The following is a 24,243-nucleotide window of genomic DNA, read 5'->3' on the forward strand; positions in this document are numbered from 1 at the left end:
TTTCAGAAATATATGCATCAAGCTATACACATTTACAATCTTTTTGTTTAATCTTTAAGCGAGTTAACATATAAGACAAATAGTTTCTCAAAGAAACTTACTCAAGAATTACCCTAGCGAGTATGTGCATGATTATCTTCTCTTCTTTATACTTACAGGTTTTCCCCCCACATTTTCTATGATGATATATTATTTCTCTAACAAAGGTTTATTAAAGCAATGACTTCATGTAGCAAGAAATAACTACAACTTACAGAAAAGTGGAAAGCATGGTTCATTTTGATCTTACTCTTATCTTTTTGAATAAATCTGATTCATTTCAGGCACAACAAAATTGGCATAAAAAAACCAAGTCTTATCTAAAAATTAAAAATATATTTCTCAAAAGAAATTTCACTACAATAAATGCAGTATGAAGATGACTAAAATTTCAGTCATATTCTCTGAGTGGATGAGAAACTGAAAAGATAATTCCGACATTCTCTTTACATCATCCTTTCTAAATCTGGAAAAAAGATACAGAAATATTATTTTTAAAATGGGAGCCATTTGATTCAGTCCACATTCTCAATATATCACATCTTGTGATATATGCGTTTATATTACTTAACATTTAGAACATGTCTAACTGGGATGGTCAAGAAAAACTTTCTTCAATGTTTTATGTCTTTTTTATTAATTTCCTAGTTTGAAATGGGAAAAAAAGCTAATCCTACCAAATGTTCCATTTAAATTATTTTATAATGAATTCAAAAGGTAACTGCATTCTTCAATATTCTGACTTCAAATTTATATATAATGTTATCTGAAATCAGTGTGGCCTATGTTATGTCTCAAAAATCTTTTTGCTTATAAGTGGATATTTTAATAAATCACTTTTATTTACATATTCAGTTCTGTACAAAACAGTCAACAGTACATTTGTTATTTACCTTAAGGAGATCTATTTCTTTGATACAATCAGCACGTGCTTTGGCATCCATTAAATCAAATATCTAAAAACAGAATCCAGAATTACTTAATAAAATAGCAACCTATGGTTCAAGCTAGCATGTAAGTCCACTGTAACATGTCACACATCATCACACACACTAGGAAGTGCTCTTCCCAATCAGCTTTGAGAAGCTGTGGAGGCCTTAGGTGTTTAATCTCACGTCACCACTAGTGCTTACATTTTTCCATCCAAAATATTAAAAATGGAAAAAGAGAACAGCTGGATATACAAAATCTTAAGTTCAAACAGAGCAGAATGGAAGTTGTGAGATTGTGATATGTTAATATAATCAATAGTTAAAATACTGAACAACGTGCTAAGTACACTGCATGAACTTACTCACTGAATTCTCATTTAATCCTTATGAGGACAGTATTAGCAGCATCCTCACTTTACAGATGAAGAGAAGCAGGCTTAGGGAGCTAAAGTTCACACAGCTAACTGATGGAGCGGCCAGAGGTCATCCTCCAGGTTGTCCCTCTGGAACCAGACATGTCCAAGCCCTCAACCACTGACCATCAATGTATACGCTCAGACTGGGTCTGAAAGGTCTAACGCACGCATCCTTGACAGGGCTGCTACCACTCCAAGGAGGTGAAAATTGGTTCTTCGGAGAGAGGGCTGACAAAGCCTTGCTCTTTTTAAGCACAGATTTACATATAACACATGAACAGGTATATCATATCTATGGAGTTCAAATTGCACGAGTGGGCTGATTAGGAAAAAATGTCCCAAAAGGCTCCTTAAAGGTGATAATAAAGGCAAGGTTGAGGAACGCTGATCGACTGTAAAAAACATGAAAATAAATAATATAGTCAAAGGGCTCTTTAGTATGTCTCTGAAAACAAAGAAGTGTCTCAATTGTTCAAGTGTGTGGAAAAGTAAATAAAAAAGCAATATGCTAAATACTGCAGAAAATACCTTAATAAGTCAATACTCCAAGCATAAATGAGGATAACATGTTCCTGCCCCTGCTCTTCCATCACTCACAAAACTGTGCTGAATGTCAACCGATTATTAGGTTTCATTATACACACAAGCAAGGAAGCAGCCTGCCGCCCTCAGGACGCACACCATCCGAGGCGGGCTGCAGACAGGGCCCGAGAACCAGACCCGAGCCGGCTGGCCGCAGGCGTTGCTGCGCAGACTGATGTGAGGGCCTCGGGGTTGGGGGGGGGCTGCCGGGAGGGAGGGGGGCTGGCAGGGGCCCCACACTTGACTTACACCTGCAGGACAGTGTAATGCCCCTCACAAGGCTCCTCACAGAAGTAGGTAAAAATGAAAAGTTCACTACTGAAAGCAGTAAACTTCAACAATTTCACACAGAATAGCCCCTCATTCCCCAAACTGCCAAAAGATGCCAGAAGAATGGTGTTGCTGTACTGCAAGTTAAACAACAATGGCCAATATTTACATCAACAGAAAGTTTTGAACTTGATGTTAGTTACCTGCATGAAATACACACACACACAACACACACACACACACACATACACACACGCCACTTATGCTTAAAAACCAACGAAGCGAGAGAAGTAACTGACTCGCCGACTCGTGAAGGAGGACATCACTCTTGGGAACTACCGCTCACAGGGCACTTGGGATAACTCAAAGAAATTTGGGGTCTTGGACCTTGAAGGAATTCCTGGAAAATTTAAGGTGACAAAGGACAATTCTGGTATGAGCGATTAAAATGAAAAAATCGCCAACTTGGAGACACATGTAGAACTAACCTCCCAGTAATCAACGTCTCTATGATGGGAAAAACGTTAAAGCACAGAAGACAGTGAGCAAGACGAGAATAAGATGTGCTATGACAGTTTTAGGAACTCCTCCCTGGACACAAAATACCAAGACAGAAGTGTGCCACACAGAAATCACGAATCTTTAATTCAACTTAGAGTTAAATTAATTTACAATTACAAATTAACTTTTATTTTAAATTAATTTACAATTACAAATTAACTTTTATTTTTAACTGAATCTCAATATGAAGTCACCTCTCAAACACTAAGGAAAGAAGCACTGGTGGCCATTTAAGGCAAAACTAAATTCTGAACCAAAAACATTTCATTGGAAATTCACAAGTATCTTGCTTTTTCTCTTAGCCATCATGTCAAGACAAAAATAAAAGCTGAATCTTTAGATTAAATCATTCCCAGACATAGATTCAAAGCTATCTGACTCCATGAGCAAGATAAGGCAATATATACAGAAAAAAATCTGGATTTTATAAAAATATTTTTCATTAACTACTTACAAGCTAGTCTTCAGAAAGCATCTTTTTCCAATTCTACCAAAGTTTCTTTGAATTTTTAAACTGATTTTATACTTGCTAAGAACAAAGTTAGCAGTAGTGTTTTGGCAAGTACTGGCTGATAAATTCTTGATATTCTCTGAATCCTTTAAAATGTCTTCTTTGATCGTCTTCCAATTTTACCAAAACTCTGAGAAGAGGAACAATGACTGGGGACAAGCAAGACGGGGTAGGGGGTGGCGTCTGAAGGGGAAATGCCAGCGCTGCTCGGAGAGCTGACAAAGTCCCAAGAAAGTCAACCGTGGAAGCCAGACCTTCAATCAGAGTTCAGAGAGGGCGGGAGAGCGGCTGTGGAAGACCAGGACGGGGTGGAAGTACGGGAGAGAGAGGAGAGCTGAGTCCCACGAGTCCCTCACTCTGTTTCTCTTCCTCCCTAAGCCTCCCGCACTGACCGCGGAGCCCAGGTGACCAGTGACACTGCAGGCACGAGCTGAGGGAGGGAAGCAGGGAGACAGGGAAGCGTATCTGCACGTGGAATTTCGAAACTGTCACAGTAGTCACATCTTAATTGTGGCAAAGGAATCATAGTGGGATGCGAGCAAATTTTCCTAAAGACTGGGGGGCGCAGCCGGGCACCATGGGCTCTCCGTCCCGGAGGGGCCATGCGTCCGGCCCACGCTCTCTGCCCCCGACACGGCTAGCAGCAAACACCCAGGGCATCACCAGTGCTTACAGGCCACGGAGCCGTGACCCTGGACTTGGGGGACAAGGCGGAGCAGTGCCTTGAGAAGTGAGCTGAGGAGTCTGGGCGCTGCTTCTCAAGAGTCTCATGAAAGATTTGTGAGCAGAGAAGTGAGTTATAAATGCAGACTTTCAACACATGAACTCAACCAGCCTATCGAGGGCAGATTCTGGAAGCGCTGGGAACAGTGACACAGCCCTTTAGACAGGTAACACAGCCCTAAAATAACAAGTCTCACGAGGAAATCCAGTATCTGAGTCTTCATGGAGTTTCTGAAGAGGTGCTAGGAGTCTTCAGAAAAGAAGTGTCTGGTCAACAATGTTTTAGTAAACACTTTCCCACTAAGCTGCAGAGATGGCTTTTTAAAAGGAAGAACCATGGTCTTTACTGCTCAGCACAAGTGCCATACATCACAAAAATCAGTAACAGCTCTGAAATGCAAACAGATTTCTCCTCTTAAAGGTTTAAGAGACTGTCTCCTAATTAAATAAGCTAAGAATATCTTTGCAACACCACTTCTCTCTTGCATAAATTAGCAGATGTCCCAACATCTACACTAAAAAGCACAGGGGAACAGCAAAACCCAAGAGGGCAAACTGAACTTGGCACAGCGGGCAACACGTGTCCGAGGGTCATCACGGCGGGAAATGGGGGCAGCTGGAGGGGCACACATCTACCCGACACAGACGGGAACCACGACTGGGCAGATTAACTCAGGTCCATTCCAACGTCCAGTCAAAGGGAAGAAACGTACGGGCAACATGAAGCGATACAGACGGAGTTATAAGAGGCCTGGAAGAGCTTCTGTTCTTCCTCCCTCCCCCCCTTCTTCCCTTCTTTTCTTTCTAAGTCACTTCGAAAGACAAGGCTCTGTGATTTAAAATGCAACCACATGAGAACAGCACTCTGCCTCTGTCCACACTCAGAGTGGAGGAGGGGGCTAGGGAGGCCGCAGGGGCCTCCGGCCAGTTTCTCAGCACCCCCCAACCCCGCCCTGCCGCAGACCAGCAGCTGTCTTCTTTCTGGTCCGTGCTGTGTGTTCTGCTGGTACTTTATTTTGAAAATAACCAATTTGGCAGATTATTGCCCCCCTGGAGAATCCATGGTGAGTCCTTACTCTCCTCCTATTCAAACTCCTGTTCCTGGTTTCAACGTTCCGCAGAACCCGGTCTCGCCTCGACAGCCTGGCTTTCGCTCAATTCCACCAACTCCAACAGCTCCAACTGACATCCCCATTCCACCAAGTATTTACATCAGGAAGCCACGCCCAGGGTTCAGCAGTTACTTGTTCTAGATACCTCTCTCTCCGAGAGGGTAGAAATAGAATCACTAGTTTCTTCTTCCCCACTTTGGTGCCCAGAGATACTCTGCAGAATTCGATACCTTTTAAAAACGGATCAAAGAGTTCTTTTGTAAGGAAATAATCATTCTTAAAGCCATCTGTGTCATAACACTAATACTTGCATTTTAGGCTGTATTTTCTCACTAAAAGTGGCATGTGGCGAGAGGGAAGATGGCCGCCCTCACATGCTGCCAGTGAGGCGGTCAAAGGGTGCGAGTGTAGGGTAACTTGGTACTAACTCACAGCGCCAACCACGCATCCCTGCGCTCATCACTTCCCTTCTCAGGCACACAAGCAGGGACGTTCTTGCACATGTGCTCCGGGAAACACACGTGTGAACACCATGGAAGGGCTGTTTGTAACAGCAAACAACTGTGCACAACCTAAACAGCAGGCAGACGTAACAAAAACTGAGCACCAGACACATGTAAACGAATCCTAGACACACACGCATATGCACGCACTGTGTGTGTAATACGCACAAAGAATAAAGAACCGCCACACGCACCAGCACGTGACTACATCTATTAAACAGATTTACTCAGAAACGTACACAGATAGAAGGGGGGAAGCTCCAAAGAAAAAGAAAGGAATGATCAACACACAATTCCGGACAGGGACGGGAGAGGCAGGCTTGCATCAAGTTACTTTTGAGGTTTTACTTTGCGAGCTGAGCGCTGCAGATGAGAGGTTCTTCACATCTATCACATACGCCCATAAACCTTTCATAAATATTTACTGTTTCCTTAAAGATGTAAGTGAAAACTGTTCATCTCTGTAATGGCTGTCACAAACATACTGGTCCTTCACCAAGTTTATATATTATATATACTTGTAAGAGGACACTGAGGTTCCACAGGTCTCAACCAAGAAGAGAACCCAGGGCTGCAGAGTAAAATGTGAAGCCCACAGGCAGGTGTGAACAAAAACCACCTTCCCTGGAAAAGGTGAGGAAGACTGTCAAGCACATTCTGAGGCAGAAAGGCAAGGGCTTTCTAGACCAGAGGGCAGGTGGACGGAGACTTGCTAGACTCCGGGGGCAGTGAGCCGCCCGGGACTGTGGCTCAGCGGGACGAGTCCACAGGGGCGGGGGCAGGACTTGGTCAGCGGGGACAGGCTGGGACCTGGGACCTGGGACCTGGGACGCAAGGCTGCAATGCTTGCACCCGACTGAGCAACAGAACACACAGAAACTGGAAGGGACTGAAAAGAATTGCGTGCCTGTGTGGTGGGGGCAAGTGATGAACAGTGATACAAAAAAACCAAAGATCCAACTGCCACTTCGGAGGTGTGGGGAGCAGCGGTGGGGGGGGGGGACTGTGGCCCCTGGGCACAGCAGCAGCAGTGGTCGCCACCCACCCCCACCCCATCGCCCCACCCCCACCCTCATTCCAGATCCCGGACCCCCGGACCCCCCAGGCAGCAAGCAAGGGCACCTGCTCCTTGTCCTCGCCCCTTTCTGCTGCAGCACGAGCCCCAGTAAAGCCTCCCTGGGTCCCTCCTCTGCCCTCTTATCAGTTTCTACAGATTGTGGAGCCAGAGAATCCTGGTCGGTAACAAGAGGAGCGGGAGAAAGACACACGCACCCGAGGACAAGCGGAAGGAGTCGGCGCCGCAGCGCAAGGCTGACCCCAGAACCGCACAGACGTAGCACGCGGTTTTCAGCAGGGCCGCAATCCTCTCATTTTACCAACTTCATTTTTTAAAAATTTTCCAGTAAATAAAGTTCACTCCAGTTTTCCTTTATTGACAGTGCGGTTCTCTCCGCAAGCTTCATCCCCGCCCTCCCCGCCCACCCCGAGCCCTGCCGGCCGCGCGCCGCCCTCACGCAGCGCAGGCTCTAAGTCCCTCCCCTCCTGCGGGGCCCACGGCCACTGGGCCTGGCGGGGGACACCGCTCCCGCTCACGTGTCCAGCTGGAGCAATGGTGACAACTCAGATCCGCCTCCCAAAATCTAGAGCTGTGACAGCTTTTCTAAGGTCATTCCACTCGTTATTCAATCCGGGTGAACAAAGCCAGTGAAATTTTAAAAGTAATATTAAAACCAAACATTAATTTCCACCATGTCCTACACTCAATTCCAGCTTTTAAAGCACAATTTTTATTCTTTCCCATCATTCTCAACTTCAGACTGTCATCACCCAATCATTCAGGACATACTTTTCTCTATTCACTATTCACACAGTATAATTTTACACTGATTTGGATAATTAAAGTCATCTTACCTGCACTTTTTTTAAAGCTACTGGAACTCCATCCAAGAGACAGGCTGCTCTGTAAACTTCACTAAATTGCCCGCGACCAATTTTTTTTTCTATTCGAAAGTTGGCTAACGTATTATAGCCCATATCGGGTCATAAGGCCTTCTGTAATTAAAAAAGTCAGAAAAGTTTTCAGTCACATAGTGTACACACAATCGTGGATTGTTTTCACATAAGCAGGTGATTCCTATGGTAAACCTGCAGACATCCATTCACCCAACATGTATTTACTGAACCATTCACATATATAAAAAAATACACACATACATTCATTTAGTCCAATCGGCCACCTAATGCATGAAAATCTTCTCAACTTCCTGAAAATTATTTAACTTCTGCCAAGAACAGTTCCAGCAGCAGGGAGTTTACCACCTCCTCATCACTTTTTTTAAAAAAGACTTACTTTTTTTTAAGGCACTTCTAAGGTTCACAGCAAAACTACGAGGAAGGCACAGAGACTCCCGACACACCCCGAGCCCACAGATGCACTGCTTTCCCAGGATCAGCGCCCCCACCAGAATGGGCCCGTGCCACCGACATGCCACCACCACCCCGAGTCCATTGTTCACACTAGGTGTGTGCACTCTCTGGGTCTGGGCACACGTATCACGACGTGTGTCCACAACGACGGTACCGGAGTCTGCTCTGAAAATCCTGTGCCCCGCCCTTGCATCACCCCCCACACACACTGGGCTTTTCACTTCTTCCAGAACGTTGCATGGCTAGACTCTTACAGGACGGAGCTTTTCAGACTGGCTTCTTTCACTTAGTACATAGTTACATTTTTAAACAATTTTTTCTATTGTTTGTGGACAAAGTACTTCCTAAGTGCCAGGCGCTGTACCAGCTGCTAGGGAAAGAGGTGCATGGGAGATGCGTCTGCTCTGACAGAGATGGCCCAAGTACATAGAAGAGGCTCTCAGCGGTGCTGGGAGAGAAATAATTACAGGGTGTGGAGGGAGCACAGCACCCATTCCCATTTTGAGGCAAAACTCAACATCTGACACATTTCACCCATTGTTTATGGACTCATTCATTCATTCAACCAGTCGCAGGATAAACATTAACTCAACACCCACTGCAGTCAGACCCTGTCTACTACTGGGGTTACTACCTACACCCAGGGAACAGTGACTTTTAAGCTTCCACTGACACTCAATATCCATACCTGTAAAAAATATAACAGAATAGTCTAGTTAGCTATCATATGCACTTACAGCATCTCTTTTTTGGCTAAAAATGCATGGGCCTTTTCAGGATCCCTGGATTGCTGGCAAGTACACTCCTGTAGGCCTTTTAGCCCGCTGCTCTCATCCTTCTGGACTTCCTTTGCTCTCTGAGCCAACTCGGTGTAAACAAAACACTCTTGTGGGCCCTGGCTGTGCACCCTCTAGTAAGAATGAACATTAAATACCTATTAATGCAGCCGAAGAGCATGCTGGTTCCTAAACACACTAAAGTCAATGTGAACGTGCAGCCCCCCAGACAAACTCTGGTTAAGGCTGACAACTCCATGACTTACACAGAGGGCCATGGGCTATTCTGACATATGGGCAGTACATTACCCCCCCACCCCCGTACATGTTATCTTGTTGATTTCACTACCTCTGTCAAGCTAGCAAAAATGTTACAAAATTCTACTAAAGTTTCACTGTCATTCAAATGCAGTGTTTCTCAAAAAGAGAAAAAAAAGTAATAATTTCTGTTATCATATTTTTCTTTCTTCTGAAAGCCCAAAATATTGTCAAGAAAAATACCATTCTTCCTTTAAGACATACAAAGCAACCAGAATACAGCAGATTTCACAAATTCATTTTACAGATATAAAACCATAAATAATCATTATAATAAAATAAAAGTAACAACTACCACAGTAATGGAAGGTTCCATTTTGGCATCTACAACTTAACAGGGCCTATATATTAAGGCTTTATATGCCACGCACTTCAATTTTCATGACAATCCTATAATGTAGATGTCATCAAACCAAACCTATGTCTATCTGATCCCAAGTACGCCCTTTGCTGACTGTCACAGTTACTGAACAGTCACCTACAACAGGAAACCAAGATGCTCTGCAGATATTTTCAATTTCAGGTCTTTTCATGAAAAAACAAAACAAAGCTGGGAATAGAGACGTATGCTGAAAACAAAAAAATAAAAGAAAAATAAAATTACAAAATAAAGGGAAACAAAACAATTTACCTTGCTGCTTGTTTATATGATTTCTTTTCGTAGTTGCTGAGATCCATTTATAACTGTGTGACGGTGACCAAACAGCACCCATTTAACAGAGGAAACTTACAACAAGTCTGCTTCTCAGATCAACTGATATTAGCAACTTTTTTAGTTTTCTTAACTTCAAATGAAAGTTTCATTTCAAGAGGAGAGACATTTTTCAATTGTCCATGCTTTTCTAAGAAATCCTAAAAAAAAATTTTTTTTTTGAATTGACCCACTGGGGTAGTCTGTAGCATTTAAGAAATAGATTTCCTTCCTCTCCCCAAAATGCACAGACCATCTTTCTCCTGATGAACACTCGTCATTCTCAACAGTGAAATACAGCTTCATCATTAGGGCTGCTATCACACAATCCACACCCTTTAGATCTGACTGGGAATTCCATCTTCTGCCTGCACAATAACTGACAAATATTAGCATGAACTGCTAAGGCAGTGTGACAACCGCATGCTGAGAGCAGAGCCTCACTAATGTGTTTTGGCATGCAGGTTTGTAATCACACATTTACATATGCAATGACCTATATTTGCATGTCAGATCACACACTGTCTTGGTTTATTAAGGCTGGGCACCTCCCTGTGCTTGGCGGCCAGAGTGGCGAGAGAGGGCCAGAGGGCGGTGTTTTTTGGCAGTTGAGGGATGAACTGCCACCGAGGATTAGGCTGATATGGCCTGAGCATTAGACACTTCATTAGACGTAATCTGTTTAACAGTGGGCAGTGTATGTAAACTTCACAGCCCATTTGAGGCACCTTTTCCCCCCATGGCCTTTCTTCAAAGGGCAGTGTGGGTGAGTGACAGCTTGTCTCATCTGTTCCCATGTCCTGTCAGCCAGTGTAGATGTGCAGAGTTGACATGAGAAGGAGCATAGCTGCACATCCCAGCCATCCCGGTCCCTGTGCCATACTGCAGTTTATATAAAAACAAGCCTGTGCGGGATGAGGTCTCCTTTAGGAGCTCATGGGACAGGCAACACACACACTGTGGTAATGAGTCTGGGATACTGCATCCGATGCCGTACTTCATTCTGATGAGTTATGTCCCATCCTAAGTCGCCAGTATTAGGTGCTTAAAATAAAAAGGTGTTATCATCAAATGAGTGCCCACTCAAGTAGAGGACTATTCTGAGGAAAAGCTATATTCTCTTATTTTGGATAATGTCCAATTCCCCATATTTTTAATTTAATATTAGAGTTATACTGGGAAGAAAATAACTCAGCAAAGTAATGAGATTCAAATGAGCAGAAAATAAAAACCAAATAAAATCCCTTAAATTGCCTTCCCCTGTTCTCATTTTGGCGGATAAACTGGGTCTCAGCCCCGCAGTCCCTTAATGATCAGGGTATTTTCTGAGCCACACAAAATGGCTTTTGGATTTGACGTGAGTCATTTAAAGGATTTTCAACTTTTACGGAAGAAAGAACCTACTCTGTTCCACCTCCAACAGAGGGCTCTTGTGTTACCTGCGCATCCACCCTGGGCCTCCACACCAGCCACACCACTTGTCCCCTAGCACACGTGAGCTCTGGCCGCTCAGCGCAAGGCATCGGCTTGTCCGACGTCTTCTGAAGAACTGTGCTTCTCACCCTAAAAACTCAGAGGCTCAGCTGCCAGCCTGTCTGGGGACCACCCTCCGCCCACCCGGGCTCCAGCCTCTGCTCCAGCCTCCGCTCCCACACGACAGCAGTCAGCTCTGCCAACAAATCCTCAGTGCAGGCACCACGCTGGGTTCCGCACCGAACTGGATTCTAATCATTTGTTTACACGATGTATTTCTCCCTCCACTCATAGAGTTTCTCAAAGGCAGAAACCAAGTTTTATCCTTGTACCCAGATGCCAGGAAGGCAGCCTGACATGAAACAGACAATAGATATTTACTAAGTGAATGTCCCTGGAAGAACTCAGTGCCAGTGAGAAGACCCACAACTGCCTCTCACAGCTTCCCAGCAGAGGGAACGGACTCCCCATGAACCCCCAGCATTTAAGGACACTGAGTAACCCCCACTGACCCAGGGCAATGCGATGCGGACACTGAGCGCCGGGCGCCAGACGCACCCAAGACGCCCCACAGAAAATGCACAGGGTCCTCACTGAGTGTGCAAGGCCTGGGCTCCACGCCCGGACTCAGTGCTCAGTATCTCAGAACCTTTCTCAGCCAGGCAGCCACCCAGATCTGGCTTCCTCCTTTTCTCAGGTAGGGCAAGCAGACCCAGGCCCGGCATTGGAGTGTCAACCGGACAGCCAGGTGCGTGGCACCAGCTCACTGTCACCTACAGCTCCCCTCCCAGGTGGGGCGGCATCCTTCCCCCCACCCTCTCCTCACAGGGCACTGGGGTGCTCGAGTTTTTAGGACTGTCATTCTTTAGTCTCTACTTCAGTGTCCTTTTTGGGTCCGTCTTCCTCGAGGCCCCAACTGGAGTCTATCTCTATCCTGCTAGACCCCTGTGCCAGCAGCTTCCTCACTGGGAGCAGGTGCCACCCGGGCCTGGGCTCCATCTTCTAGCGAGTGTCCCCCAGTTACCACGTGGATTGCCTTCCTGGTTCATGGAAGGGCAGAGCCTAACCCCTGGGTCCCAGGCTCCATGGTGACACACACCAACTACATCTAACTAAAATTACTTTGCCCAAAGGCCTCCTAATTACCGTGGGGGGCCACCTCATTTATAAAATCACGTCTGGTGGCAGTTCAGCTACCTGGTTGGAACATGCTTAAATGAAGTTTAAAGTCACAGGCAAACGGAAGAGAGTAATTGTCTGAAAGCCCATGAACCCTACGAGTTTGACACTGCAAGCTCTTCGTGACAGAAGAAACCGAGAAAGGGCACGGCTAACTCAGCACAAGGGATCTTCCAAAATTACTAAATAAAGACTACACACTCCATCAAGAAATTTTAAACAGATTCATTTATGGAATAAGTCTCAAAATGGAACTAATTAACATGGATAACGTAATTATAAGCCTACATAGGTTTTTTTTATTATTATTGTTACTGGCTTTTTGTTGTTATTTCTTAATTACTAACTATAAGACACTTACAACTCCTTAAATAAAGGACATAATTAAAACTGATATTGGCAGCATTTGTATTACATTTTTGTGGTAAAGTACCATGTTTAGCCTCTTGAGATATGTGAATATGTGTCCTAACAAGTTATCCTATAGAAGAGTCCTGAAATATAGAAACACAAAATAAACATTCAAAATCATATGTGACAACTAAAAACAAAAAAAATCAAACCCTAGAGTGAAGGAAGCTTTATACAACACCTGAAATGTTCTGCAGTCTCACTAACGAATCTCTTGTCGATCTGCACTTTAATCACATACCACCAGATCCCGCTACCTGATCAGGATTCTACATGCCAGCCTGTGTTAACTGCTTCCTTCACAGAAATACTCCTCATTCTACAATAAAATTCATTCTGCTGTGCCACGGGCTCATATCCTCACAGGTGCAAACTTGTTAAACAATTAATTTCCTAGGACTAAATTAATTTCCTTAATTTACTTTAAATGTGATGGCAAGGACATTTAATGAGCAGTAAGACAATTCAGGACAACGTTAGGATGGTAATTCTCTCTGGGGATTAGAAGCATCACAGCACGGCCTCCACAGACTCCTCAGAGAGAAAGCGACGTCCTGGTAACTCCTAGAGGTGCTGTTATCAGTGATCTAACAGACAAGCCACTGCTAATTACAGTATTTAACACCATTAATAAGGTTTATATTGTTATTGCACTTTTATCTCTTACTGGTGATTTTCATATTACCAACTATGTGATTTTAAAAGTCTTATTTTATATTAATATTCCTAAATTTCTCCAAAATTAAAAAGTAACAAAACTTCAAAATGCTTTTCTATTTTATTTGGCCATAAAGCTCATGCTACGTACGATCATTAAAAAGAGATTACTCATCTCCAAACTACACAAACTAGAATATCTTTTTGACAATATTCTAACAACTCTGTTATGTATTACTTTCTACAAACCTCACTGAAAATAAAAAAAAATGAAACAACACTTTTTTTAAAAAAAAACCACATGTGCCAGCAGAGTCTAATTAATCATGCTTCTTTCCATCTGAGAAATGACTTCCCTAAAATTTCTTGAACTACTTCAGCAGTAACCTATTCCTAAAGATACTAAGGGTGGGAGATTTACGTCAGTTGGAACAATACGTCATTAATCATTATTACTGGCTTTATATCAAACAAAGGAGACAATTCATTGTAGCATAAGAAAAATGAGTGACCAAATATAACCAATTACCTGATTAAACATTTATAAGACCCTGGTGTTTGTATCATTTAAGCATCATTAGTTACACCACACAGCATAATAATCACTATATCCAAATTACGTAACCAAAAATACTGATTACCTTTCCCAGCATACCATGAGCAGGATAGTTAATTAATGACAAAGACATTCCCACCCGCCAGGAGCACCATCAGCTATACCCGTAAAATTAAATAGGGCAGGCAAAAGGCTCAGGGAGACAGAGACGGACGGAGACAAATAGAGGGAAGAGGTTTCCACAATTTATTCATTTATTCCACAATTATTAATAGAGGAGGGGGCAAACAAATACAAAAACAATAAAAAGACAGTAAGCAAATACACAGTAATATCTAATATTTAAGTACTACGCAGAGAAATACAATGGAGCGATACAGTGGAAAATGAGTGGATGGTTATTTTAAACTGGATAACTCTGGGAGGACCCTGCTGAGGGGGTGACCTTTATGTTGAGATTGAAAAACCAGAAGGAAAAGGAAGAGCAGAAAGAACCCCTGGAGAAAATGTCCTCGGGAAGGAATGAGCTCGTGTGCTCAAGGAAGACGGGCTGGCGCGCGGGGAGCAGGGTGGAGGCGGGACGCGCGGGCGGCCACGCCGTGCGCCGCAGCAAGAGGAAGGACCCCAGCTGCCGGCAGGGAAGCACTGCGCCGTGATCTCACGCACACTCACAGGGAGAACTCACTCAGGACGCTGCGTGCACAAGGAAGTGGGGCGGAGGAGGAGGAGGATTGCGGGAGTGGGAGCAGGGAGCCTGGACAGAAAGGTAGTGGGCCTGACCTGACAGTTATAGTGAGACGCAGCAGCAGATGGAATCAGGATGTGACCGTGAGGCAGAGGCAGAGAAGACGCTGAGGAGTGGGGACAGAGCGGGTAAGTCATAGATGTGGGCTTGTGCACCTCGATGGACAGTGATACCAGTTACTGAGATAAACAAGGCTAAAGAAGCAGTGTGGGCAGAAAGCGGTAATAAAAACCAAATAAAGGACGTAATACGATGCAGAAGCAGGCCATGGGCAGAGGAACCTGTGTGCCTAGGTCATCGTGTAGAATGCAGTCACTGCCGCCATCACCATCGCCACCCTCTAATGAGGGTTAACCATCAGCAGCATCGTCATCCAACCAGCACTAACTACTGGCCCTGCCATCATCATCCAACGAGTGCCGTCTCTGTGCCCAGCACCACAGTGAAAGCTCCGTATCTGCTGGAGGTAAAAACTACTGTTTCTCTAACTTACTGATGAGACAAGTGAGGCTTATAGATGTTAAATAACCTGCCCTCCCTCACACAGCTAGACAGTCGGGGCTGGAGGGTCCCAGACACTCATGCCAGGCAATCTGACTTCAGAGCTCATGCTCTAAGCCACCACACCAACCAGCCCTCCCGCCTCCTCCAGCTCCTCCACAGCCTCCTCCCCGCGGATGCTGGTGTTCCACAGAGAACCATCCTCTGCCTTCCCTTCTCGCTCTGCTCTCTCTGGCCAGTGTCATCCACTGTCCAACCTCCCCCACCGCTGGCTCTGGAAGGTAGTGTTGAGTTACACTGATTCCTGGTGCTCTCCTCACCCTCCACTGGATGCCCACCTCACGGTAACTCTTCTAAAACCTCCTCCTCCACCACCCTCTTGTCCTCCTGCACCAAATGAGGTCCAGTCAAGGGAAAAACAAAAAGAATGCATCATTAAATTTATTTTATGCAAGTGCTCTTAGAAAAAGAAATGTATCAAAATTTCTAAATTTGGGGAATATTTGTTTTATGAATATTTAGTGAGAAATCTGTCAAACATAACCAAGGCCATACGAAAGTCATGTAATAGTCACATAATAATGATATAAAGGGAGACAAAATACAAAGGTATCCCAAATGTAAAATGATACAATCGAATTCTAACAAACACATTAGAATCTATGCACTGAACGCTGCTCTTCAAACCTGCACCACGGGAGGACATGCACTTACTCCAGGAAGGCTTCCAACGCCGAACATGTATTCATAACCCCTCCTGTGGAACTGTCATCAGCTTGTGAACCATATGAAAATCACTGGCCTCATTTAAGAAGACAGCTCATTTTGATCAAAGGAAGAATGAATACCAAGATTATACTTTTTTCACCAAGTACGTGTTTGGCTCCAAAGGATTTTTAAATTATCTCCAAATATCAAATTCACCCTCAAAAATGGAACTACTTTCATCACTGTATTTCTTAAAACTATATGTCAGGCTCTGAATGCAGTTCCAGGTGGAGTTTGGAAACTATTCGATTCATGTCGACCTCATCTTTGCCCACTCCACTCTCAATGGACTATTCAAAAAGAAATTTCCAAGAGAGAAGATGAGAGAATCCTTTCTGTAGCCCCATTTTTTCAATCATCTAAATCCCTCAAGGTACTTCCTCTAAAATTTGAGAAACACTTATCCCTAAATATGTAAATATGAACAATCAATCTAAATCCAGAGCTCAGCCAGGCTCTAAACATTCTGATACCACTTCTCATCTGACAGATCTCTTATACTATATGGCCCCATAGTCACTTCCTAAAATAACTCTAAAGTAACTAAAATCTATACGATATTAACATAGTACAGTTAGACTGATTACTGTTTTGCTTTCATTTAGAGATCAATCCATTCATTCAGCATGGATTTATGGAGCACCCGTTACCTACTATTCACTGATACAAAACACGACCTACAGACCTCGTGAGCACTGCACTCCTGGTGGAATGTATTCTCATTTACTAGAAGCACACCCGTGTATGAAATGACCCAAAAACGAGTCATCTTTTTGTTGTCTTCTTAATTTCACATTTCCTCTCAGAGAACTTTCCTCAGGGTCTCTTCATGTAGTTCACATACATTATAATGAGCCCTTATGCTTATTACCTTCTGCTGGAGACTAAATCTCCCCGAACAGCTCCTGACACCATCACCCTGGCACCCGAGATCCTGGAGCCCAAAGAGAGTGCAATGTAAGCAAGACAAGGCTGAACCCGAGTCCAAAGCAGGGAGCGACATGAGGTGCAGCTGGAGAGGAGAAAGGAGACCAGGGGATGCAAGACCCTTCCCGGCACACGTGAAAATGCAGAATCCATCCCAAAAGTCAAAGAAAGTAACGCATCAAAAGGTACACTTTGGAAACATGACTCTTGCTACAATGTAAAGAATGAACTAGAAACGGTAACACGAGAGGTAAAGAGACCAGATCCGAAGCTTCTGCAACAAGCTAGACAAGAGGTGGCAGTAATCTAAAGGGGAGCGGTCACCGTCAGGATGTGAAGACTCAGCAGGTTCACTAGCTAGTGAGGGAGTCCAATCAAGGGGGCAGGAAAACTGGCTGAACGCAAAGCATGAGGCCCGCCTGCCTGCGGTCCGGACAACCAGGCGGGCAGGGCTACCCGACACAGGGAGGACAGGCCGGGCCAGAACACGCCTCGAAGACGAGGAGCCGGAGGTGCCCGGAAACACGAAGGGTCACGAGGACTGAGGCGGTGAGACTGGCCAGGAAGTGTGTGAGGAGCGTCTGCCGGGAAGCGAGCGAGCCGGCCGACAGCCCCACCCCAGGGCCGCGTGCGACCTGGGCCGGGCGAGCCCGGGCCTCCCCGTGTGTGAGGTGTGCGCGGCGGCCTGGTGTCGGGGGTGACGGACATGCAAACCGCTCGGCGCGGGGCGGCCGCGCTGTGAGAACCAAGCAGCAGCGGCACTGCGCCCGGGACGAAGGCGAGACGCAGGTGACGGCGAGGCAGGGAGCCTGGGGCCACCGGGAGGCCGAGACGGAGCCTCCACGCGGCGGGGCTCACCAGCCCCCCTCCCAAGAAGGAGCGGGTGGGGTCTGGAAGAGGCTCTGCGGATGCGGAGGGTGAGCCTCTGCCGCTGACCCTCCCGGCGCGGGGACCAGAGAGCGAGCCGCCCCACGTGCCAGGTGACGGGGGACAGCGACCACGGGGGGAGGAGGCTCGCTCCGGGTACAGCAAGGAGGTGGAAAGAAAGTCAGTAAGAAGTGCAGGCTGTACGTGGTTTTCTCTAATAAACCATTTACTATATATATATATATATTTACATTTGTACACAGGCTTTACCAAAAAAAAGAGTAAAACGGTACATTAAGAGCTCAGACATCTCAGACAACGTACGTGAGTCCTGGGCTCAGAGAGCTGTGGAAGCTCTTCCTGGAGGAAGTTCTCTCTCTCTCTCTCTCTCTCTCTCTCTCTCTCTCTCTCTCTCTCTCAGCTTTCTTCCTTGCTGCGATGCAGGCTCGTTCCTCACGTCTAGTCTGACAAAGCGATGCCAAGAATGGCTTCCTACCATCCCTCTGATGGGGGCACCGAGGTATGCGCCACTGCTTGAACTTGTGCCTAAAAATTCTAGAGATACTGATATATTTTAATATTCATTTAAAAAGTGGTGCTTGAGAAGAAAGAGAATGGGTTGACTTGACACCACGTTTGTCTTCAGCAAGTGTTTACTGAATGCCTACCATGTGCTCCAGGTACTGTTCTGGAGACTGGGAATGAAGTTTATACTCTGGAGAAAGAGGAAAGACAGTGAGCAAAATAGAAGGGATAAGTGGCTTAATGGGTGGGTGTGAAGGGTCGGCTTTCATGGGACGGCCGAGGAAGGTGGCGTCTGCACACACACTGGAAGAAGATGAGTGGGGGGAGCCACGATGAGGAAGGATGAGAAACTACTAGATTTTAAAGAGATATGATTTGACTGAAATTGTATATTTTATATTTAAATGTTAAATAATTTTGCCCTGACTTACATGCTGACAGTAGACTGAAGTGAGGACAGGACAGAAACAGAGACCAACTGGGGAGTGACCCCAGTAAGTTACAGGGAAAATGAAAATAACTGAGCAGAGTGACAGCAGCAAATGAGGCAAGAAGTATTCCCACCCGAAGTGTATGCAGAAGGGGGCGCTGCGGGACCTGTCAGCGGTGAGACAGGACATGCGAGAGATGGGGGGTCGGGGACGTCTCCAGGAGCTTTGGCCTGGGCAGATCAAAGGAGGGACATGCCGCCAACTGTGACAGAGAGGCCTGCACACAGACAGTTTGTGGGAACATTCACAGTTCAGTTTCACATGTGCCCAGTTTGAGACACGCAAATTTGATGGCAAGTAGGTGACTGGCTGCTCGCGTCTGGGATCAGGAGGTAGATCCAGTCTAAAGTAGAGAGGCCACCAGCACGTGGACCATACTCAGGATCATGAACCTGGAAGGGATCTCCAAGCAGCGCACATAGGGCAAGACGCTCTGGGCCGCAGAGCGCTCCACTGCGAAGAGTCCAGGAGGGGAGGGAAGTCAGCAAAGGACAGACCAGTAAGCCGAGAAGGAAACAAGGCTCTCGGAAGCAGAGCAATGAACAGGTTTCAAAGAACAGAATGCGGCCGACTCTCTCAAGTGTAGCTGACGACCAAGGAAGACAAGGTCTAAGGGTGGCGCAGGGACTGAGCACAGGAGGCCCCGGGGACCGGGGCGAGAGCAGCCGCGGCGGCACGGAGGGGAGAAAGCCCCCCCCCCGAGCACACCTAAGAGAGCGAAGGGGGAGCAGGACACAGACCTACACAGCTAAGGACTCAGCAGCAAAAGGCAACAGAGAGAGAGGTGAACGGCTGGAGAAAAGAAGGACTTTGAAAGCCGTTTTCTGGTTGGGGTTTGTTCTGGTTCGCCGTTTAGATGGGAGACCTCGCAGCACACAGCGCCACGCAGAGCCCAGCGGGCGTGGGGCTGCACACGGCTCTGGTGGCCCGGGCAGGGCTGGCGCAGCTGACAGGGCAGATGAGGCCGACCGCGCGCTGCAGGTCCCGGGGAAGTCCTCGTCTGACTGCTTCCGTCTGTCGGTGAAACAGGAAGCAAGGGCACAGCAGCTGAGAAAGAGGACAGGGAGTGGGGGTTCTGAGGAGGGGGGACAGGAGACGCCGCTGGGGAGCGGGCAGCGCGGGGACCAACGACAGGACTGCTGGCAGCACTGAGCCTCACTGGAGGTTCAAGGGCATCAGCTCTAACTACAGCAGGTCTCTTCCCTCGGAGCAGCCGCCACTCCATCCCCCAGACCTGCAGCAATAAAGCGGCTGGATGAGGCTGTTAGGCGGAGAACGTCACCTCAACTTCTGCAGAGGCTTCTGAAAACGGAGGCTGTGCTCAAGGCCATAGGACAAAACCTTGGCAAACTCAACTTAGCAAAAGAAGCAAACGACACAATGACCTTTATTTCACAAAGAAAGTAGTTCTGTAAGACGGGCTAAAGAGAGGGGGAGGTGACCCACTCAACCCAGCCGGCCCCCTGTCCGCCCTGCTCGCTCCCAGAGGCGCGCGAGCTCGGGGCGGCAGGCCGGGCCGCCGGCCAGCCTGAGGGGAGGCTCGGGTTGGAAGACTCCCAGATGAGACTCTTATCCCTTCCAAGCCGTTAAAAGGAGGAGCACCAACTCTCCTGCCTGTAGATCTGGGCTGCTTTCCCTCCTTCGCAGGGAGCCAGTGTCACACTGGGCATCTTCAAACTACAGATAATAATTATACCCTAGGTCCTGACGACTATTCCAACTAAAACTAATTCTCCCTTGAGTCGCTCCCACAAAGTCTTTACGCTGCACGCTGATTGTAATCGTTTTATATTTATCTTTATGATAAAAATTGAATGTATCATAGCTCTCTTCACTCAATGACCAGAAATTAAAAACTCACAAATTGTTAGCTGTAAATATCCATTGTTTAAAATTTGTCTTATACTAAAAAGCAGACATTTTACTATTTCTGTCACCATCTTTTATACAGTTTGCATTTTAAAAAATTTAGCCAAATCCACTGTTCTACAAACTAGAGTCCAAAAGCAATGTGAATATATAGGACACAAATCCAGTCAAATAAATCCTTTCAGTACTTTCCAGGCTTCAATGAAAGGAATCAAAGAAAGAAAAAGGGAAGGAAAGGGAAGCTGATAGGAAAAAAAAAAAAACTAAGTTCAAAAGAATGACAATAATACAAAAAAATAGATACATAAATCTCACATTCTAAGGCTTAAAAAAAAGGAACTCACACTGTACTAAAAATGAAACCACATATTATGCATTATGGGGTCAGAGTATTCATCTCAGAACAAGGAAAAGACAGATATGCCAAGAATACACATCACTTGTCATAACACAGGGAATTGGTCTCTGACACCTAGAAAGCTGACTTCCTCCGTTTGCTGCTTCTGTCCAGACACGCACTAGCATCTCAAAAGCGGAAGCAGTCACTCAGCTAACCATATGTTGCTGCATCACCCCGTTATTCAGGCCAGTGGTGTGGAACAAAACAAAAGCAGGCTGCCAACCCCGAGCAGAGGCTGTCCTTTGCCAGCCTTTTAAAATAATGCTACTGAGAGCAGGAACATTTTTCAGAGACTTAATAGGCAGTAACGCCTGTAAACTCTTGTCGGGTAACCTCACACCATCAGTCTGGATGCAGAGGCAGAAGACCCTCCCTCCCCCCCACACTTGCCACAGGCAGTGAGAACCTGGGGTGACACTTGCTGATTTCCACGTGGGAGCAGCGGCAGGAGGAAGAGAGGAATGGAACCACGTGAAAGAGACGCAGAACCACGTGTGTGATTTTGACATTTATGCCGCGTGGTAGCCCGTGGGTCCCAGGGAACCAGGACTCTCATTTTCGCCTCCTACTGCCACTCTGACCTTCCCTGATCGGTGAGTCAGTAGGAGGCAGAAATTACAGTGCTCATTCTTTTTTTCCTTTGAAATTTAGGGCTGTTCAAAACCAAACATTTCAAAATCATAAGACAAACTCCCTAATCTGAGAGCTGCTTCTTTCACTGTCTTCACTGGAGACAACGAATATGAAACAAGAGTATCCATGCATGTCTGTAAAAATAGCACTAAGATAATGTTTGTATCTAACAGAAAGAAGCTGCCTACTATAACCTTGACAAATTTATGATCGTAGCACAAAATATAAATGGTAGATTTTAAAAAAAAATCATCTTGAAATTAAAATACTGGCCTTACTCTAAGCTAAAAGGTGTCTCTTCCAAACACAGTACAGAGAATTCAGAAAGGCATAACAAAGCAACTGAAAGTGCAATTAAGTAAAGGGATAATTTAAACACGTTCACGTGAAGAAGCGCTGGTTGGTTTCAATCGCACAACCGTGCTGAGCCCCGGCTCCACGCGCAGAGCTGCGGGACCACGGGGCAGCCGCGGTAGGGCACAGCCCGAATCCTTACGGAGAGTTTGACCCAACAGGAAAGATAAGGACAATGTCCATATGAAATGACCCCAAGACCTCAGAAACAGCAGAAGAGACATACGAAGAATGTATCATCAAGTTTCCAAGAAAAAAATACTACGTCCACAAAATCGGAAAAACCTTCAGAGTGGAGGTGGCATTTTAGATGCTCCTTGAAGGATGGGCAGGATTTCAAACATTGGAGAGGGAGGTGAAGGGTGAAAAACGAATAAAGTACAGAGGCAGAAAAGATAGTTTACTCTGAGGCAGTATTTCCCGAGCTGCGCTTCACAGACACTGATTCGAGAGAAGCCAACAGACGTGCTCTAAAAAAGGGTGCTGTAGTCAAATTAGTTTGGAAAACACCACACCCTGCAAGGGCCCCCGGAACCTCCCAGCGCACAGTAATACAGCGGAGGCTCTGAGGGCCGCTGCAACAGGGCAGCTGTTCGACCCGAGGCCCCACACTTCTCTGCTCCAGAGCTCATGTGAAAGAACACCTATGGATTCCTCATTGCCAGAATCACTACCAAGCAAATCTGGGCCAAGGCTCGCAGAGCAACTCTGAGACACCGCGGAGGCCGCACAGCCGCGGGCATGAGGAACCACGAGACCGAGGTGCCGCCCCGCACGTGGCGGGGACGGCATTTCGGACACGCCACGTGTCTGGACTCCGTGGCAAGCATCCACGGTGCGCACTGGAGGCCAAACAATCAATTTCAATAGTGCGTGTAAACATTCCTTTAACTGCGTTTTATGTTGCAGAAAACAAGCAACTCCAGAACAGGAGAAACACACCCCTAGTCAGAGGGAGCGAGCAAAGGGGCAGTACCGGAAGGCGTCCCGGCGAAAGCGGAGGCGGGCACGAAACACGCAGGCACTGCCCCCGTTTCTGTTTTCCTCCCTAAGCCTGATGTCAACTCTCAGTCTACAGGTCATCCACTTCAAGTTACAGCTACAGCTGCCCTTTTTTCCATGTCTGTCCATATTTCTAAAACAGTATTTGAAAATATAAACAACGCAGATTTAAACTTGTAAGTGCATAATTAGCACTTCCAGCTACCTCAGTTCCTAAAGGAACTGTGAATGCACTACTTCCTCCTTCACTGTATCTCTATTTCTCTGCGCACACACACGCGTGCACACACACACTCTCTCTCTCTCTCTCATGGCGGCAGCATCAGAACCAATTACCTGTGGCTGGAACTGAGGTACAGGTGGCCCCTGCATTCCTTGTGATTGCTCATCCATTGTCTAATGCAACAGGAACTTCAGAACTCTGCAAAAAATGTAAAGTTGAAATGTAAATAATGCAATCATTAACAATCTGAGTTGCTCATCATACACCTGATATTTGTGAATGTTAATTTCACCTAATCTTTCAAAAGTGCCCAGTAAGACATCCCATACTTTTATCTGCCATCTGCTAAATCCAAGCTCTGTTTGGCTAATACAAATATTCACTGTCTCAACTAATTCTTCTCAATAGTAGCATTTTACGCTTAGAAAATCCTGCTTCATGAGATGAAATTCTCCCTTCTCCGTTATGTCTTACAGAGCACAAAAGCTTCCCCTCACCCTCCTCAGTACAAGATGATCATCGCCGTGGTCAGCTTCATGTAATCACGGCCAGTGCTTCACATTCCTAAAATGCACCTCTTCTTTATATTCTGAAAGTGTTAGTACTTCTGTTCTTTATGTCCAACTACAATGCTTCCTGTGATTTTTTAGGTTTAAACTGAAAAGGTCGGTCCTCATATGAGTGTTTACTCTTTTTTGCACACTTTGTTTGTAATTATAAAACACCATCCATTAATTCAGCAAACACAGTAGGCTGAAGCCAGTCATGTGCCAAGTACTGCACAAAGCTCACAGACCGAAC

The 24,243-nt window shown here is 45.9% G+C and overlaps 1 protein-coding gene across 2 annotated transcripts in view; it reads right to left on the bottom strand.

Moving 5' to 3' along the window:
* The window catches only part of LOC140694438 (serine/threonine-protein kinase Nek7-like), a 71,525-nt gene extending 47,879 nt beyond the window's left edge, over positions 1-23,646 (bottom strand). The window contains exons 1-3 of one of the 2 annotated variants that reach the window (XM_072957688.1): positions 23,556-23,576; positions 7,561-7,701; positions 933-995 (exon numbers count right to left, since the gene is read on the bottom strand). In XM_072957688.1, the coding sequence (XP_072813789.1) occupies positions 933-995; positions 7,561-7,683 (186 nt within the window). In that variant the 5' untranslated portion in view covers positions 7,684-7,701; positions 23,556-23,576. Of the gene's footprint in view, positions 1-932; positions 996-7,560; positions 7,702-23,555 lie in introns of both variants that reach the window. The other variant, XM_072957689.1, reaches the window with a different exon arrangement.
* Between the last annotated feature and the right edge of the window lie 597 nt (positions 23,647-24,243).

This window comes from Vicugna pacos, unplaced genomic scaffold, assembly GCF_048564905.1.
Source record: "Vicugna pacos unplaced genomic scaffold, VicPac4 scaffold_21, whole genome shotgun sequence".
NCBI lineage: Eukaryota > Metazoa > Chordata > Mammalia > Artiodactyla > Camelidae > Vicugna > Vicugna pacos.